The sequence below is a fragment of the Delphinus delphis genome, chromosome 3 (genome assembly GCF_949987515.2).
Source record: "Delphinus delphis chromosome 3, mDelDel1.2, whole genome shotgun sequence".
In the NCBI taxonomy this organism is placed as follows: Eukaryota; Metazoa; Chordata; class Mammalia; order Artiodactyla; family Delphinidae; genus Delphinus; species Delphinus delphis.
Genome location: NC_082685.1, coordinates 66592714 through 66608883, shown reverse-complemented (window position 1 = coordinate 66608883; position 16170 = coordinate 66592714). Strand labels below are relative to the sequence as shown.

The following is a 16170-nucleotide window of genomic DNA, read 5'->3' as shown; positions in this document are numbered from 1 at the left end:
GAGATAAAGGGAGGGTAAGACCTCAAATCCACGACTAGAGAGATAACTGTGTTTCATGGGGTGGAAAAACATGAAATTCTGAGTCTCGGATGGCCCTCCTAAGGAAGCATCGACTCCCACCACTCTTCTTAGCATCGATCAGCCTGCCCGATTGGTTTTAAGATTACTGCCGCCGTCCTCAAGTACTGCCTGCCTCTGAACAAGAGCGACAGGTAACGCCTCCCAGCAGTTTTAGCCGGGCAGCCCCGTGTCCCCAAGCACAGGCCCAAACTTCCGGAGCACACCGCTCGACGGTGGGCGGAGCGGGGAGGAAGGCGGGCCACACATCTCTGAGGACTAGAGCACCGGGCAGCCCAGGCAGGTCGAGGGTCTGTGAGGCGACCGGGCCCCTCGCGGCCCGCCGGAGGGGCCGCGCGCCGCCGGAAGTTGGAGGGGGCGCTCGCCCGAGCGCCGGCCCCACAGCCAGGCCCTCCGCAGGGTCCGCCCTCCGCCGGGCATGGAGGAGGGCGCGGGAGCCGCGGCCGCCAGGACCCGCCCCCTCGCCTTCCAGAGCAAGCGACAGGCGGCGCGAGGAGGCGGGGCCGCGGCTGCTGGCGGTGTCTGCGCCTCGCGGTTTCGGAGCTAGCAGACGCTCGGGGAACATGGCGGCGGCGGAGCCCGCGGTCCCGGCGCTCCCCAGCGGCGGTGGCTTGGGGGCGCCGTCGGGCACGGTCCCCGTGCTTTTCTGCTTCTCGGTCTTCGCGCGGCCCTCAGCCGTGCCGCACGGCGCGGGCTACGAGCTGCTCATCCAGAAGTTCCTCAGTCTGTACGGCGACCAGATAGACATGCACCGCAAATTCGTGGTGCAGCTCTTCGCGGAGGAGTGGGGCCAGTACGTGGACCTGCCCAAGGGCTTCACGGTGAGCGAGCGCTGCAAGGTGCGCCTCGTGCCGCTGCAGATCCAGGTGGGTCTCGCGGGAGGGCCGCGCGCCGAGCCGCAGCTCCCGGTCCCCGTGCGTCCCCGTCCCCGCGGCGCTCCTCAGGTGCCCCGCGGCGGCGGGCCCTGCGCACCGCGCCCACTGGGAAGGGCCGTGCCGCTGTCGCAAGCCTCCGGGATGGCCCAGCGAAAGCGCTTGTCCGAAGGTGACGGTCACCGGCTGTCCTCGGCCGAGGACGGGGCGTGGGCCTCCCGGCTATTGGCGGCGCGCGCGAACGCCCCCACGTGTGTGGTCCTCAGCCGCCCGCATCCGCTTTGTGTGCCGGGAGCGAGTCCTAGCCTCCTGCGTAACCGAAGGGCTGTGCAGAGTAAGCTGTGTTTTTATTTGGGTTGATGCAGAACCGGGGAAAGGAGATTGTGGGGGAGTATCGGCCTCAGGGTTTGTTCCCGGAGTTGTGTTTACCACTTGCGGAAACACAAACTTCAGGAGTCCTATCCTTTCACCCATCCTCTTCCCCAGTTTTCTGCTCCTTTGATCTTAAGTCTTTCCTAACCTTAAGTGAAATAACCTTGTTTAGCCTCTTCCAAGTAACTGTCAACTGAATCTGTTGATTACATATATATACGTTGCCTACCTTGAAAAAGTCGTTTGACTCAGCACTGCAGCACCTTCTTAAATACCCAACTTTAGCTAGACCATTCTTTCCTGGTCGTGCTGGCAGAAAAAGTTGTCATACTTGAGGATTATTTTATGCCTTTTTAATATTTTTAAAAAGCTGTGCTCTAATACTGCGCAGATCTGCCTCCTGTGTTCTTTTTATGCTCAGCTCAGAGGATTCACCGGAAGATTTATCCTGTTGAAAAGCAAGAACAAAAGGTGTATTTTAGGTACTACACCACCACCATTTTTTTTGGTTGAGAAACCGGTAAGCCATTTCTTTGGAAGACCCAACTGAAATGTGGGATTCAGGATTAGAAGGCATTTTAATATTCAGGTGTCATTTTCTGAGGACTGTTCTGTAGTTTTTGGTGGTTTTTTTGTTTGTTTGTTTTTCACTTGTAGTTGTCTGTGGAATTGGTCTTGTTTGCTATTACTCCAGCAAGTGATAGCAGAGGAAGGCCAGAAGCTTCCAAAGCAGATACTTTAACCAGAGGGCAAAGGCTGTGAGATTCTGTGGTCAACCCTTGGAGAGCCAAAAGGGAGACAGTTGGCGTCTGATACCCTAGAATTTGCCCTGCTCTTGGGAGAGTTGTGGTTGGTACGTGTTTACTACCACCCATTTTTATGCCTTCAAGAGTTTTCATGGCTGACACCTCTCTGCAGCCTTCCTTGTCAGTCTGTTTAGATTATTACTGCCAAAATATGGAAGAAGCTGGATGCACCTTTGACAAATCCATTAATAAAGGGGAGAATCCAAATACTAGCTGAAGAGATCTGGAGCTTTACTGAGGATGCAGACTTCTTTGTGATGCATTTCCTGTAGTGGTTGGGAGGGAGAGTGGGCTGTCACCTAAGAAGATGTTATGCCAAACTAGCACCCTCCCCAAGTCTTTAAGACTTCCCCCTCCCCCAATAATGGGATTTCTTATTTTGAAAAATTTAAAGCCTGGATCTGAGAACTCTTTTTAACTTATCAGTTTAGAAGTTAATGAAATATTTGTATATACCTGAAATGTCTTGTACATTCTCAAAAGGCATTATATAATTCAGGTCACATGTGGCTTTTGAAGTCTTTTGCTTGGTATTGGAGATAAAATATAGTTATTTTTTTGTGGTGATGTTTAAAATAATAATGATAATATCATTACTCTGTTCCATTCTTTTAAAAATGTTATTTTTTCCCCACTAAATAGTCCAATAATTCTTAAGCATCTGTTATAGGATACTTTATATATTTTAAAGTATTTAAAAATATTTTTATATTCTTTCATTTTAGTAATCACAATAGCTCGACTTCTTCAGCCAGGTGCCTCCCCCAGCTTAAAAATAGGTAATGTGGAGGAATATACACACATATCATATATATCCATATACTTATTCTGATACCTATTTATATGAAGAGAGATATATATGTGTGTGTGTGTATGTGTATGGATATTCTCAGAAGAAAAAGGGAAGATACTTCTTTTCATGACCGTTTTACTGTATTTTTTTGGAACCTGGCTGTGTAATCCTAGAGACATGGACATTTTCTGGCTGGATGAGAATGTAGAGTTCACTCCACATTTGAGTGGCAGCTGTAAGTGCCTGGCCCAGTGAATGTAAACATGGGTAAGACCCAATTCTTGTTCCGTACCTAGTAATCTAACTCCTTCGTTTTACCAAAGAGCAGAACATGTAGGAAATTGCCTGAGGTTCCATGGTAAAGCGTGTGAAGGTCCTACAGCTGGCCGTAGCATTTATGTTCTCTTTTCATGCTTAATGAAAATAGCAAGCAGAATGGAAAACAAGCCGCAAACTTGAGCTTGTAACAGCATTTGTTTTGATGCTATTCGTTGTTTCTGTGGAACAGGTGCCTGTCACTCAGCAAGACTCAAGGTGGCCTGTCAGTGAGGCCATGCTCTGGGTATAGGCCCCTTCTCCCAGAGGCAGGGATGAAGAGCATGTTTGGCCACATGTAATCCACAGCTTAAATAATGCCATTTATTATTTCTCCAAGAATAGGCCTCATAGCCTCTGTGGCCCTGGGTAACATACAAAATATTCTAGAATGTATTCTTAATTTACACAGGGGTCCGAGTTTGCTTTCACGCTTGTTCTGACTGACGTTGCTAGTGACCTTGTAAAACACAGTGGCTGCTTGTGCCACACTGTCTGCGCTGGTGGTTGGTTAGTGGTTCTGTGGGGATTGATCTTTAAGACCCCCATTGCCAGTATTAGGCTCTGGTAACTTTTTAGTGTCTTCTTTTCTGAAATATTCTGTCCAAGTGACCGAGTGTCTGCCGACAGCTCAGGTAGCTGAAGACAGCTCATGTTTCAAGCACGGTTATGAGTCTTCAGCCTTGTCAAAATGCTTGAAGTCTAAGGAATTTTGAGACGCAGGGGAAGAAATGTAAATGAGAGGATTATACAGTGGGAATTTAGGTCATTTTCATGACTTATAAGTGTTAATTTTTTCACAAGGTATTTCCCAAGTTTTAACTAACGGAGAATTCAACCCTGGACACTTGGGCAGAGCCCAAGTAGAAGAGACGAAGAAAAGGACATAGTAAGAATGACAGCAGCGAGAGGATTTTACTTCGGTATGTAGGAGGGAAGCCTCTGGCAGCTTCGTCTGGGCAGAAGATAAGGGCTTCCCTGGGAAGGTTATTTCGACTTTTTCCTGAGGTAGTTAATTTGGAAGGGATTCTGCTCCAGGTTTTACTTCTTGGAAGTTTATTAGTACTATGATTATTTTAAACAGAGGTGTAGATGTTTTATAGCTAGAAGAGACCCCAGAGTACATGGTGGGAAGGGAGAGAAGGCAGGGTTTGGAAAGAAAGGGGAAAGGACTTGGGTCTCCCTTGGGCTTGCTGGTTGGAAGGTGGTGATTTTTTTTTTTTTTCTTTTGCGGTACGCGGGCCTACTCACCGTTGCGGCCTCTCCCGTTACGGAGCACAGGCTCCGGACGCGCAGGCTTAGCGGCCATGGCTCACGGGCCCAGCCGCTCCGCGGCATGTGGGATCCTCCCAGACCGGACACGAACCCATGTCCCCTGCATCGGCAGGCGGACTCCCAACCACTGCGCCAACAGGGAAGCCCGAAGGTGGTGATTTTTGATTTCAGAACCTTTACTGTGGAGCGTGTAGGAGGAGCAGGTAGATAAGCTAATGCTCGGAACTCTTGAGTTAGAGAAGCAGGCAGGAACTATCTTGGGAGGCACACAGTGTCAGGGGCACTGGAGAAAACAGCTGGATCCTGAGGGTATGATATTGTCTGCCCGCCCACTTTTTAAGAATTTAACATTGCAGATTACTGCCCAAAGCACTGTACACATTTTGCCTCTTGTGGATACATTAGAGGCTACCTATAAATAAACTGTGTTTGAGTGGGAGCTAAACACAATTTCCAAACTGTGTTTGGAACTTTTTTCTGTCATTTAGTTTGCCAAGGGGAATCCAAAGTAGATTCAGATATCACTGTGTTCCTGGGATCTGGCCAGCTTCACCTTCACTCCAACCTCAGGTACAGTCTAAAGGAATCCGTCGTCCTTAACACTGAAATTGATGGAGTTGGCTGGCTTCCCTTAGGCAGTTAGAAAGCTCGCTGGAGTTGTAACCTCAGTGCAAGTGACATTAGTGCTTACAGCAGGTGAGTAGGTTGTAAAATAAGAGTGAAATAAATATTCTTTTGTAGTCTAAATTAAAAAGCCCCAAACCGTTTTGCCAGGAGCAGATCATGTAATTGTCAGTCTTCTGGTGACATTTAGAAATCCACTTTATGAATCATTTCTTAATTCTGTAGACTAGGTTAACAAAAGTTAGGCAATATCAGTATTTCTTTCTATATATTTATTGTTTTCATAAGGGATTTTAGTAGCAAGTGGTATTTTAACCTCATTACAGAAGAACTATTTTTAACATGTGCTGACCTTCAGAGCATATGTTTCCTATAGGAGGGATACACAATAACCTAATACATTTATTGATTGATTTACATGAAGCTGATTTAATCCTTGAAATAGCCCTGTGAGGTAGACACTATTTTTATTACTTTGTTACAGATTAAGAAGCAGCTGTTTGGAGATGTTAATGATTTGCTGCATTTCATGTAATTGAAATTAGTGAAATTGACATTTGGACTCAGATTCTAATGCGCCTGGGCTGTCCTGTGTAGGCATTCTTGTAACCTGGGAGAGTCATGTCACAGACCTCTGTTTTGAGTCAGTATTGGAACAAAGCCTTACTATGCCTGTGGTAATCGGGTTTCCTTGGAAACACTTCTCAGTGAAATAATGATACCTCATATCCCCTTCTAGACCCCTCTCCCAAGCACATCATGCCTATATTGTGACTATAACAGACTACTAAAATTTTGAAAACATCACATTTACAATTCCAAACTTTAATCATTCCTAAAGATGTACAGTTTACTCACTGTAGTCGTTCGCTAGTTTGCTGCTGTAACAAAGTATAATACTACAGACTGAGTGGCTTATACAACAGAAATTTATTTTCTCATAATTCTGGAGGGTTTAGATCAGGTTTGGTTCCTTCTGAGCGCTGTGAAGAAGCCGTTCCATGCCTCCCTCCTGGCTTTTGGTGGTTTGTTGGGAGTCTTTGGCATTGTGTGGCTTGTAGACATGTCACCTTGATCTCTCCCTTCATGTTCACATGGCCTTCTCTGTGCCCAGATTTCCCCTTTTGATAAGGATGCCACTCATGTTGGATTAGGCACCCACTCTACTCCAGTATGACGTCATCTTAACTATGTTTTCAGTGACTATTTCCAAATAAGGCCACTTTCTGAGGTACAGTACTGGTGGTTAGGAATTCAACATATAAATTTTAGCGCACACCATTCAACATACAACACTCACCATGCATTACGTTTATGGAGAGAACAGAAGTGGGGCACCATGTATCACTAAGCAAGGCCAGCCACTGTGTATGTGCCTGTCCTGAGTAACCGAGCAAGGGAGGAGCAGATTCCTTGCAGATGTAGCAGCCATTGTTAGAAAATGGTCAGAGCACATGTGGAAGTGAAGGAGGGTAAATACTGTTATGACTGTGGTAATAATGAGACTTGGGGATGAAGAGTCTTTTGAATATGAAATCTAAGGTTGAATGCCAGCTAAGACAGTTCTTAAGAAAGTGGACAAAAAATTTATACTTGACATTTATCTCTTAAACTGTTGCTTGAGGAAGCCATTGGTTGTGATCAGCTTTTTGTGTTGAAATATGTATATTGAAATACGTATTTTTTATGTATATGTGTATGTGTAGGGATTTACGTGTATAAATATATGAAGGTGTGTGTGTATACACATATTTACTTTTATATGTGATTTCTTCATACTTCTTGAATATGTGTTGATCTGTAATTGCTTCGCTTTTACTCGTGATGGCACTTGGTCAAGGTCACTTTTAATTTGCTATCTTGCAGTTGCATGTTTGACAATGAGCAGCACTTTAGTTATGTACAAGGTTTTGGTTTAAGAGGAATTTCTGAGTCAAGTTACGAAGTCCCTGAATTATAGAGTCAGTGTGTAATTTAACAATTACTGAAATTCATGTGGATTTGGGGTGGATGGGGGGTTTGGTTAGAGTTTCTCAGTAGTTTTTTATTTGTTTGTTTTTTGTTTTGGTAGCCTCAAATCCTCCTTTTTCTGTCTTGTAAGATATGGAGTTTATTCATAAAGTAGCATCTTTTCCCCCTACTACTATGGCATAGGGAGACCTTTTTTCTTTTTTCATAAACTTTTAATTTTAGAATAGTGTTGATTTACAACAAAGTTGCAAAGGATAGTACAGAGAGCTAGCTCCTTTATACCTGACCTAGTTTCCCTTCTTGCTAACATCTTACATTACTGTGGCATATTTGTCACAGCTAAGGAACCAACATTGGTACATTACTATAAGCTGAGCGCCACACTTTAGTCAGATTTCACTAGCTTTTCCCTAATGTCCTCTTTCTGTCCCAGGATCCAATTCAGGATACCGATTACGTTTAGTTGTCATGTCTCCTTGGACTCCTGTGGGTTATGGCAGTTTCTCAGAGTTTCATTGTTTTTAATGACCTTGACAGTTTTAAGGAGTACTGATTAGATATTTTTTATTCCTTTTTTTTTTTTTTCCCGATACGCGGGCCTCTCTCCGCTGCGGCTTCTCCCGCTGCGGAGCACAGGCTCCGGACGCGGACTCAGCGGCCACGGCCCACGGGCCCAGCCGCTCCACGGCATGTGGGATCCTCCCAGACCGGGGCACGAACCCGTGTCCCCTGCATGGGCAGGCGGACTCCCAACCACTGCGCCATCAGGGAAGTCCTGATTAGATATTTTTGTAGAATGACCTCATTTTGGGTTTATCTGATGTTTTCCTCATGCTTCAACCCGGGTTGTGAGATTTTGAGAGGAAGATCATGAAGGTCATTCTCATCATATATCAAAGCTGAATACTGTCACCATGGATTACCTCAATCTTGATCACCTGGCTGTGGCCCTGTTCACCATTACCCTCCCTCTATACTCTAAAGAAGCAAATTACTAAGGGCAGGTCAAATTCAAGGGGATGTCAACTCCTGGAGAGGAGAATGTCTAAGGCATTTTTGTTTCATGAAATTATAACCAGTCATTTCTGCATAAAAATATGCCTCACCCGCTTGTCTCTATGGTTTCTTTCTTTAACTGAAGGTTTATAGATGATGAATTCCTCTACTAGAAAGGATTTGCAGGGTGCTAAGGATTTCAGGGCTGCATTTTCTGACCTCCTCAATCTGTGTCTAATATGACATATGTCTGATGTGGTCCCCTGCCTAGAACAGATACCTCACAGCTGAAATGAGGTATAGGGAAGCACCAGGTAACAGGAACCCCAGGAGACCACAAGTCTGAATATTCTAGGATTTCTGAGTAGGTAAGGTTTTATTCCTTTAAATATCCCAATTTTTTGTATTTTGACCATTTTATATGGTAGTCCTAAAATATTATGTAACTTATTTTCTTAATGAGTGTGATAAAATGATTTTGTCCCAATTTATAACTTATATAGAGCTTGTTACTCCTTCATTGGAGTCTAGAATGAGAACTAGTTGAGTTTTGATCTGCTTTTATTGTATTTTTAATCGTTTCTTCCTCAGCTGTCATTTCTTGTTGCTATCCGTTTGCCTATCTTCAGCAGTTCCCTTTCAGATTTGCTGTTTCCAATCCTGTGTTAATTTATAATCCAGACAACCAAACTTGTTAGGAATGTATACAGAGTTAGTCAGTACAGTCTGAGATAAGATCTGAAAGCTGGAGATCGAAGCAAGTGTCGGCTGTGTGTTCGTGCATGGCCATCCAGCATACTTGGGCAACTGCCTGGGAGTTTTATTTTGCCTGCTTGCTGGTATTCCCATGTGGTAGAATGGCAAGATGGCTAAGGTGCCTTAACAGTTACTTGAAACAAGACAGTTACAGCTAAACTGCTTTTCATAGTGTCCCCTCAACACATGGTGGATGACTAGGGACCCCGGTTCAAATTTCTAAAAGAATATATATATATGGATTTTAAGCCTTTTGAGCCAAGATTTAATGTTTACTGAAATTTAAGATACATGGTCATAGTGACTGGTTTTCAACCAAGTACCCTAAGTACTTACCTATACATCAGACTCATTGCTTTTGATAATGACCAAAATGGAAGCATGGTACTTGCATTAAAAATTTAAGTAAGGAAGGAGCCTGAATATTTATTTTAAACATAGTTTATTGGCAGAGTAGGAAAACCCTCCACATAGTGTTAGAATTAAAGATGGCACTCGCATTCTGACATGAACTTGGTGTTGGACTGCGCATGGTTAATCAGTGCACACTTATAGAGTTAATACCAGAGGGAGATTAAGGTGCTGGAGTCCTTCAGACCAGGACACAGATAAATAAAAGTGCAAACTGACTAGAACAGTCATACTGTTAAGGATAAAAGATTCCTTTTGATGATTCATTTAATTCTTGTAGTAATTGTTTCTTGGGAGTATGCCATGTGCACAGATACTAAGGCAGAGTCAGGGCCAGGCTGGTGGTGAAGCCACCACCATGTAATCAGGACTCAGGTTCCTCTATAAAATTATGAGTAATTATTGTCTGTGGGTGGTTTAGGTTAATTAGAGGGGAGACTTACAGGGTGCCTAGTAAGAGTAGTGGCATGGGTTCATTCATGATCAGACTGTATCCTTTCCAGAGCTTTCTCTCATTTGAGAAGGTAGAAAGAAAAGTACCATGGACTTTTAAGAATTAAATTCTTGTATTCAACAGTGATTTTTCCCTTTTTGGTAGATCCATATTGGGCCCAAGTTGTTATAATAGACCAACTACAGCAATTAATGTAAAGCATGGTAATCTAATATCCAGTTTTCATCTTAATTCATTGACTTTCCTGATTGTGATAAATATGTGTAAGAATTCAGATGTCAAATTTATGTCTTTCCGTTTGACAGTGGTGATGTGCTTGACATCATTTCATTGCATTTTATTTGAAGTCTAAGAAGTTATTCTTGAGAATACCAACTTAATATTTCTGTGTTGATGATAGCAGTATATCTAGATTTGTTTCGTTTTTTTAGTTTTTTGTTCCATAATCTTTGCTACAGATTATTTAAATTTTATTCTTTGTTCTTGTAAGCAATGCCATCAACAGATTTAAGTTTTTTACTGTTTTTTTATTATAAAAGTAACACATCTTTTTAAATAACATTTAGCAAATGTTTTAAAATAGCATTTGAAAAATAAAAGAAAGGTATTAAGAAAAAATGTTATCAGCATCCCTAACTATATAACCACGTGTTCATATTTTCATGTATTTGCTTCTACTTTTTATTCATATTTTTACATTATTGAAATACTATTGAACTGTGCTCTGTTTTTAAAATTAACGTTAGATTATGGCATTTCTTCTTAGATGGTGCACATTTTTTGAAAACATATACATACGTTATTTTAATAGGCTAAAAAATGTTTGTCATGTGAATGTGTTAAAATTTGTGAAATCATTTTTGTATTGTTGGTTCTTGGTTTATTTCTAATTTTCACTATTAAAAGCAATTCAGTGGACATCTTTGGGCATAATTTTTTTTCCTGTTATTCATATCATTTCTCTTAGACAATAGTTGTAGAAATGGATTTAATGGGTCAAACAGTAGGAATGTTTTTCTCTCTTTACTGACCTCCAGCTGAAAATAAATGTCATTGTATAACAAATGCTAAATCATTCTTTTTTTCTTTTTTCTTCAGCTTACTACCCTGGGAAATCTTACACCTTCAAGCACTGTGTTTTTCTGCTGTGATATGCAGGAAAGGTTCAGACCAGCCATCAAGTATTTTGGAGATATTATTAGTGTGGGACAGAGATTGGTATGCTTGCTTGTTCATTTTTTCCAATTTGCTAAAGCATGATTCATACGCAAACATATGTATATTGCTACTTATCTTTGTGTGTTTGTTTTCCTCCAGTTACAAGGGGCCCGGATTTTAGGAATTCCAGTTATTGTAACAGAACAGTACCCTAAAGGTCTTGGTAGCACCGTTCAAGAAATTGATTTAACGGGTGTAAAACTGGTACTTCCAAAGACCAAGTTTTCAATGGTATTACCAGAAGTAGAAGCAGCATTAGCAGAGATTCCTGGAGTCAGGAGTGTTGTGTTATTTGGAGTAGAAGTGAGTACCTCTTGTTCTGTTTTGGACACGATATCATTTGTAGAAAACTTATTTCCAGAATGTAATTTTGTATATAGAATACCATGTAGGTATCTGATAGAAAATAGCTACCAGTTTTTAAGTGTTGACTACTTGCATGGCACTGATCTAAACACTTTATATATATTAATTTGTTGAACTCTCACAGCAATCCTCTGAGCTAAGTACTTTTGGTCTCATATTGTAGGTGAGAAAACTCAAACACAGGTGCTATGTGTCTTGCCCAAGGTCATAGAGTTAGTTAAAGTTAGATGAAGCTGCATTTGAATCTAGGTTGATAGATTCTTGGGCCTTTACTTTGAACCCCAACTTTTGGAACACATTTTCACCAAAGACAGTATGTTTATTTGTGTGTTATAGGAGCTCACCTTGGTCATGTTTTTGTTTTAGAAAAACCTTAGAAGTCATGTAGTTCATTGTCCTTCACATTTGAATCATGTGTACCTGTTTTTTTAAAGGAAAAAAAATACTCATGGATTCCTAATGCTGATTAAAATGATTTTTTGTTTGGTTTGTTTTTTTGACATGTAGAAACAGAATATAAGTATTTATTCATAGCTTTTAAACACCTCTTGAACTAAAATTTTAAAATTATGAAAACAGTGAAATCCAAATAATATTAAAGACATCCATGATGTTTTGATAGTAGGTTTCAGAGTAGTAGGTTTTAATAGCCTCAGGTTTAGATATAAAAATTTCTGTATTTTGACTTAAATAATGATAAAATAAAGGAAGCCTATTTGTATAAATGTCACACCAAATGCTGACTTTTGCACTTTTCTTGCTTGTTCATCATTAGACCTCATGTCTAATCAAAATCATCTTTGAGCAGTCCTCCAGTGCTAATTTTAATGAGTTGTCAGTTGATAATTCTCCACAGCCCTCTTGTCATATGAAGATAAGGTTGGTTGGCATTATTAAAATCTGCTTTCATTGGTTATATAATCCACTTATTGTTGGAGCATGTTTTTACCCTTTATTCTCTGCTGATGAATTGTTACAAGTTCATACTTACAAAGATAGAATCTGTATAATTCATTTTCTGGTGATGTATACTGGGTATTTTTTGCCTGTGCTACAAGTTATTTTTAACTTGGCTTACCTTTATACTACTGGGTGCCTTACCACAACTCAGTTTTCCCACCATTATCTCAATTGGCAGTACTGCAAACGCATTCTTTGTGTTAGGCACGTGGTGTGAATACAGAAATAAACCCAACTGCGAGTGGCATCAAAACTGAGTGGTAGTAGTCAGCCATATGAAGGTCGTCCAGATGACATAGATGAAAATCTTTAAAAAAAGTGCTCACAGAGCTCTAAGAATATGTTCAAGGTTCCCAGTACAAAGAACATTGATGTAATGCAGTCCCTGACTTAACAAAGAGGCAGCCAAAGCCAGAAATGCTGTTTATGCGCAAGATCACTAGTGAGTTGGAGGCAAAACTAGATGTGGACAAGGCCATTAGACCTGTAGTGCTCTTTCTGCTCTACCGTGTTGCTGCACATTTGTAAAATACTGGTAGTTTACCACGTTATTACATACGGTTTTTACTTTCCTACTAGACCCATGTGTGCATCCAACAGACAGCTCTGGAGCTCGTTGGCAGAGGTATTGAGGTTCATATTGTTGCTGATGCCACGTCTTCGAGAAGCATGATGGACAGGATGTTTGCTCTTGAGGTAATTGTCCTGCTTTAAAATAAATCATTAGCCAAGGCTTCCAAGTAAATTTGGAGAGTATCAAATATGTAACAGCAGTGAAAGATTTACCTCTTAAATTTGAGCTTGGTCTGACAACCATCAGGCTGATTTCCGGGGTTTCTACTACGCACGACAAACCTCTGAGGTCTCTCCATCATATCCTGTTTTACATCTTCTGTCTTTATTTCTAGGTGTCTAGTGATGCCAAATGCTCCTTTACATCTTCTTTCGTAACTTTGCTAGTTTTGCACATCAACTAAGAGGTATTCCAGTAAGCTTACTCTGAACTACTGAAAGATTTGCAAATTAACAACAGTTCACCTAGGCTTAACTCGTCCAGGGTCTAGCCAACACCTAGGGTATGGTGGGCCGAAGCCTGGTTCAGCCACTTGTTAGATTTCCTCAGACTTGAATTTCTGGGGATAGGAGGTGTGTCTCTGACTGTGGGCACCACTCACACACAGTGTTTAATGGCTCTCTGCGTGGAGTGTCAAGATATACTTCAGAGTCAGGGAGTTAATGACTTTCATCAGTGTTGCATAACAGTAGCCTTACGTAAGCATTGCCTATTCCGAGACTGTTGAAAAACAAACTCCCACAATTAATCCTTTGAACCTTCACTCCGCATTATGCATCTCTCTCTTTCATGTTTAATTCTAATTCTATAATAGCTTTAAAGTAATGTCAATCTGGATTGAATTGCTGAATTTTTAACTGATTATTTTTATTGAGAATGGGAAATGTAGATTTTTTTTTGAGACCCTCCAGTGTTCCATGCACAAGCTGACCTGTGAACCACTTTCTCTGTAGGATTGCTCAATCACCTCTCTAGCCTAAAATGTTCCCTAGGGTGGTGAGTTGGGCAAATAAGAAAGAGAGGAAAGAAAGGAGACTCAAGTCAGTGGGGAGGGCTGATGTAGAAGCAGGCGGGTAGCTGTCAGCAGCAGTGGTTTTAAGGCCCTGGTTGGCCATCCTTTCTCTTATTCCTGAGCAGTGAGTCCTATTTTGCGATTATAGGTGGAAATGGTTTTATTTATTTTATTCAACTATTTTCAAGTCCACTTGGACTACTGGGTTCTCTGGTTGGTTAGATACTAAGTGTTGCTTCTCCCCCTCTCAGCAGAGATCTTTAAGCTGTTCTTACAGTCATAGTTAGCTTCCACTTTTCAAATTTCCTTAGTAATCTGAGTTTAAACACTTCCACTGTCAGATCCGTACTACCTCGGCAGGCAGCTCTTTTCTTCTTTGAATACCTTTATGGTAATGCTGAGGTCCAGAACTTGAAGTGTTTCCAAGGAAGTGAAAAACTAAGAACATACAAAACCAAAAATTTTCCTTGCTTGTAAAGCGATTTCAAGAACTTTTGTCCTACATTCGTTTTTTAGATGTCTTTATTATGCCATTTATTACAGAAAATTTTGATTGTTGGCAGTTCTGTGTTCTACCAAGACTCAGAATAAAAACAGCCATTTTACCATCTTAGCCTCATTCTTTTGGAGGTAGTCTGTAATCTTACTGATTAGGAGGAGTCTAAACAGTGGAGGGGTAATATGGGTTTGAATTCAGGTTCCGGCATTTTGTAAATTAGTGTCCTTGGACAAATTACCTAATATCTTTGCCTCAGATTTCTCATTGGTGATGTGAAATAAAATTCATATTTTTATGGCAAGACAAGAAAAATTTAAACATGAAAACATTTTCTTTGCCCTTTGGCCTCCTCTCTCCTCCCGACTGTGCATTGTGTATCTAAAGTGTGCATCGACCAAACCTCCCATCAGCAGAAATACCTGCTCAACCATAAAGAGCAGACAACCCCTTAAAAGATAACATTCCTTCTTGATCTTCTAAAGGGTCACATGACCCACGACAATGGCACTTAGATCTGGATTATGTAAACTGTCAATAATAGGTCATTTAATGTACAGCCCTCTGTCTCAATTTATGTAACTGTGCTTTGACTTCTAACGGGTGGACCAGTTCTCAGAGCTTTCTGAGGGGCTGTTCCCAGGTTATAATCCTCACTTTGGCTTGAATAAAATTTTCCATTTCTTCCTTTTTTTTAATTGGAGTATAATTGCTTTACAATGTTGTGTTAGTTTCTGCTGTACAATGAAGTGAGTCAGCTATATGTATACCTATGTCCCCTCTCTCTTGGACCTCCCTCCCACCCACCTAGGTCGTCACAAAGCACCGAGCTGAGCTTCCTGTGCTTTATAGCATGTTCCTGCTAGCTATCTATTTTATGCACGGTAGTGTATATATATCAATCCTAATCTCCCAATTCATCCCACCCTCACCTTCCACCCCTGTGTCCACATGTCCGTTCTCTAAGTCTGTGTCTCTATTCCTGCCTTGCAAATAGGTTCATCTGTTTCTTTCTTAGATTGATGGATTAATTTTTTGTTGACTGTGAAATAGAAATAATAGTCATTACGTGGGAGGATTTTTGTGAAGAATCAATGAAATAATGTATCGATAGCACTTAGTACAGTGTCTGATATGGTAAACACTCAAATGTTAGCTGTTGCTTTTATTTTTACTGTAGCTATTATTTGTTTTTGTTGTCTTCATGAGGTTTAACTGATCAGAAAAGTATAAGCATATATCAGCTTCCAAGACCCAGAATGGACTAGTCCTGAGAAGTTCTGAGGAGGAAAGGAAGGAATATGGTCTGGGGGGGTGTTTGGAAGAGCCTGGAGCAGCCAGCATTGCCTTGGCTTACGGTGCTGAGGTTGAAAGGGAGAGAAGAAGCAGGTCAGGTGGTGATGGGGGAAGATGTGTGCCACATTTCAGATTTTTCCTCTTAGTCTTAATTTGGTATGGAGGTGCTCTAGTCCCTCAGTCCTTGGGAGAAATGTTAAGTCTCCTTTTTTCTTCTGTGACTATGAAAGTGAAATAGAGATCTGGTCTGCTCCCCTTCTTTTTTTCCTTGAGAACGCAACTACTTGAGGTCATTCCTGAGACTCCCCATATTGCCTGTTAAGACCATTGTACTAATAATATTTATAGTTACCGTTATTAAAACTTCTCTGCCAGGATCTGTGGTGTGTGCTTTATTCCACAAAATTTTTTGAGCACCTACCATCTGTCAGGCATTTTTCTTTCAACTTACAATTGTCGAGTAAATGTGAGATAAAATAGACTAAAACCGTCTCATGAGCTTGATGTCCTTGTACTTCTGGGGAG

At 41.5% G+C, this 16170-nt stretch overlaps 1 protein-coding gene across 4 annotated transcripts in view; it reads left to right on the top strand.

Annotated features, from left to right (window-relative positions):
- Window positions 1-347: 347 nt before the first annotated feature.
- Window positions 348-16170, top strand: part of ISOC1 (isochorismatase domain containing 1) — a 204321-nt gene continuing 188498 nt past the window's right edge. For 2 of the 4 annotated variants that reach the window (XR_009518962.1, XM_060008919.1), the window contains exons 1-4: window positions 350-944; window positions 10822-10941; window positions 11041-11244; window positions 12847-12963. Coding sequence is in view for 3 of the 4 variants with exons in the window: in XM_060008919.1 (XP_059864902.1) it covers window positions 642-944; window positions 10822-10941; window positions 11041-11244; window positions 12847-12963 (744 nt within the window). In the remaining variant the exon portion in view is untranslated. Of the gene's footprint in view, window positions 945-10821; window positions 10942-11040; window positions 11245-12846; window positions 12964-16170 lie in introns of all 4 variants that reach the window. The other 2 variants (XM_060008920.1, XM_060008918.1) reach the window with 2 other exon arrangements.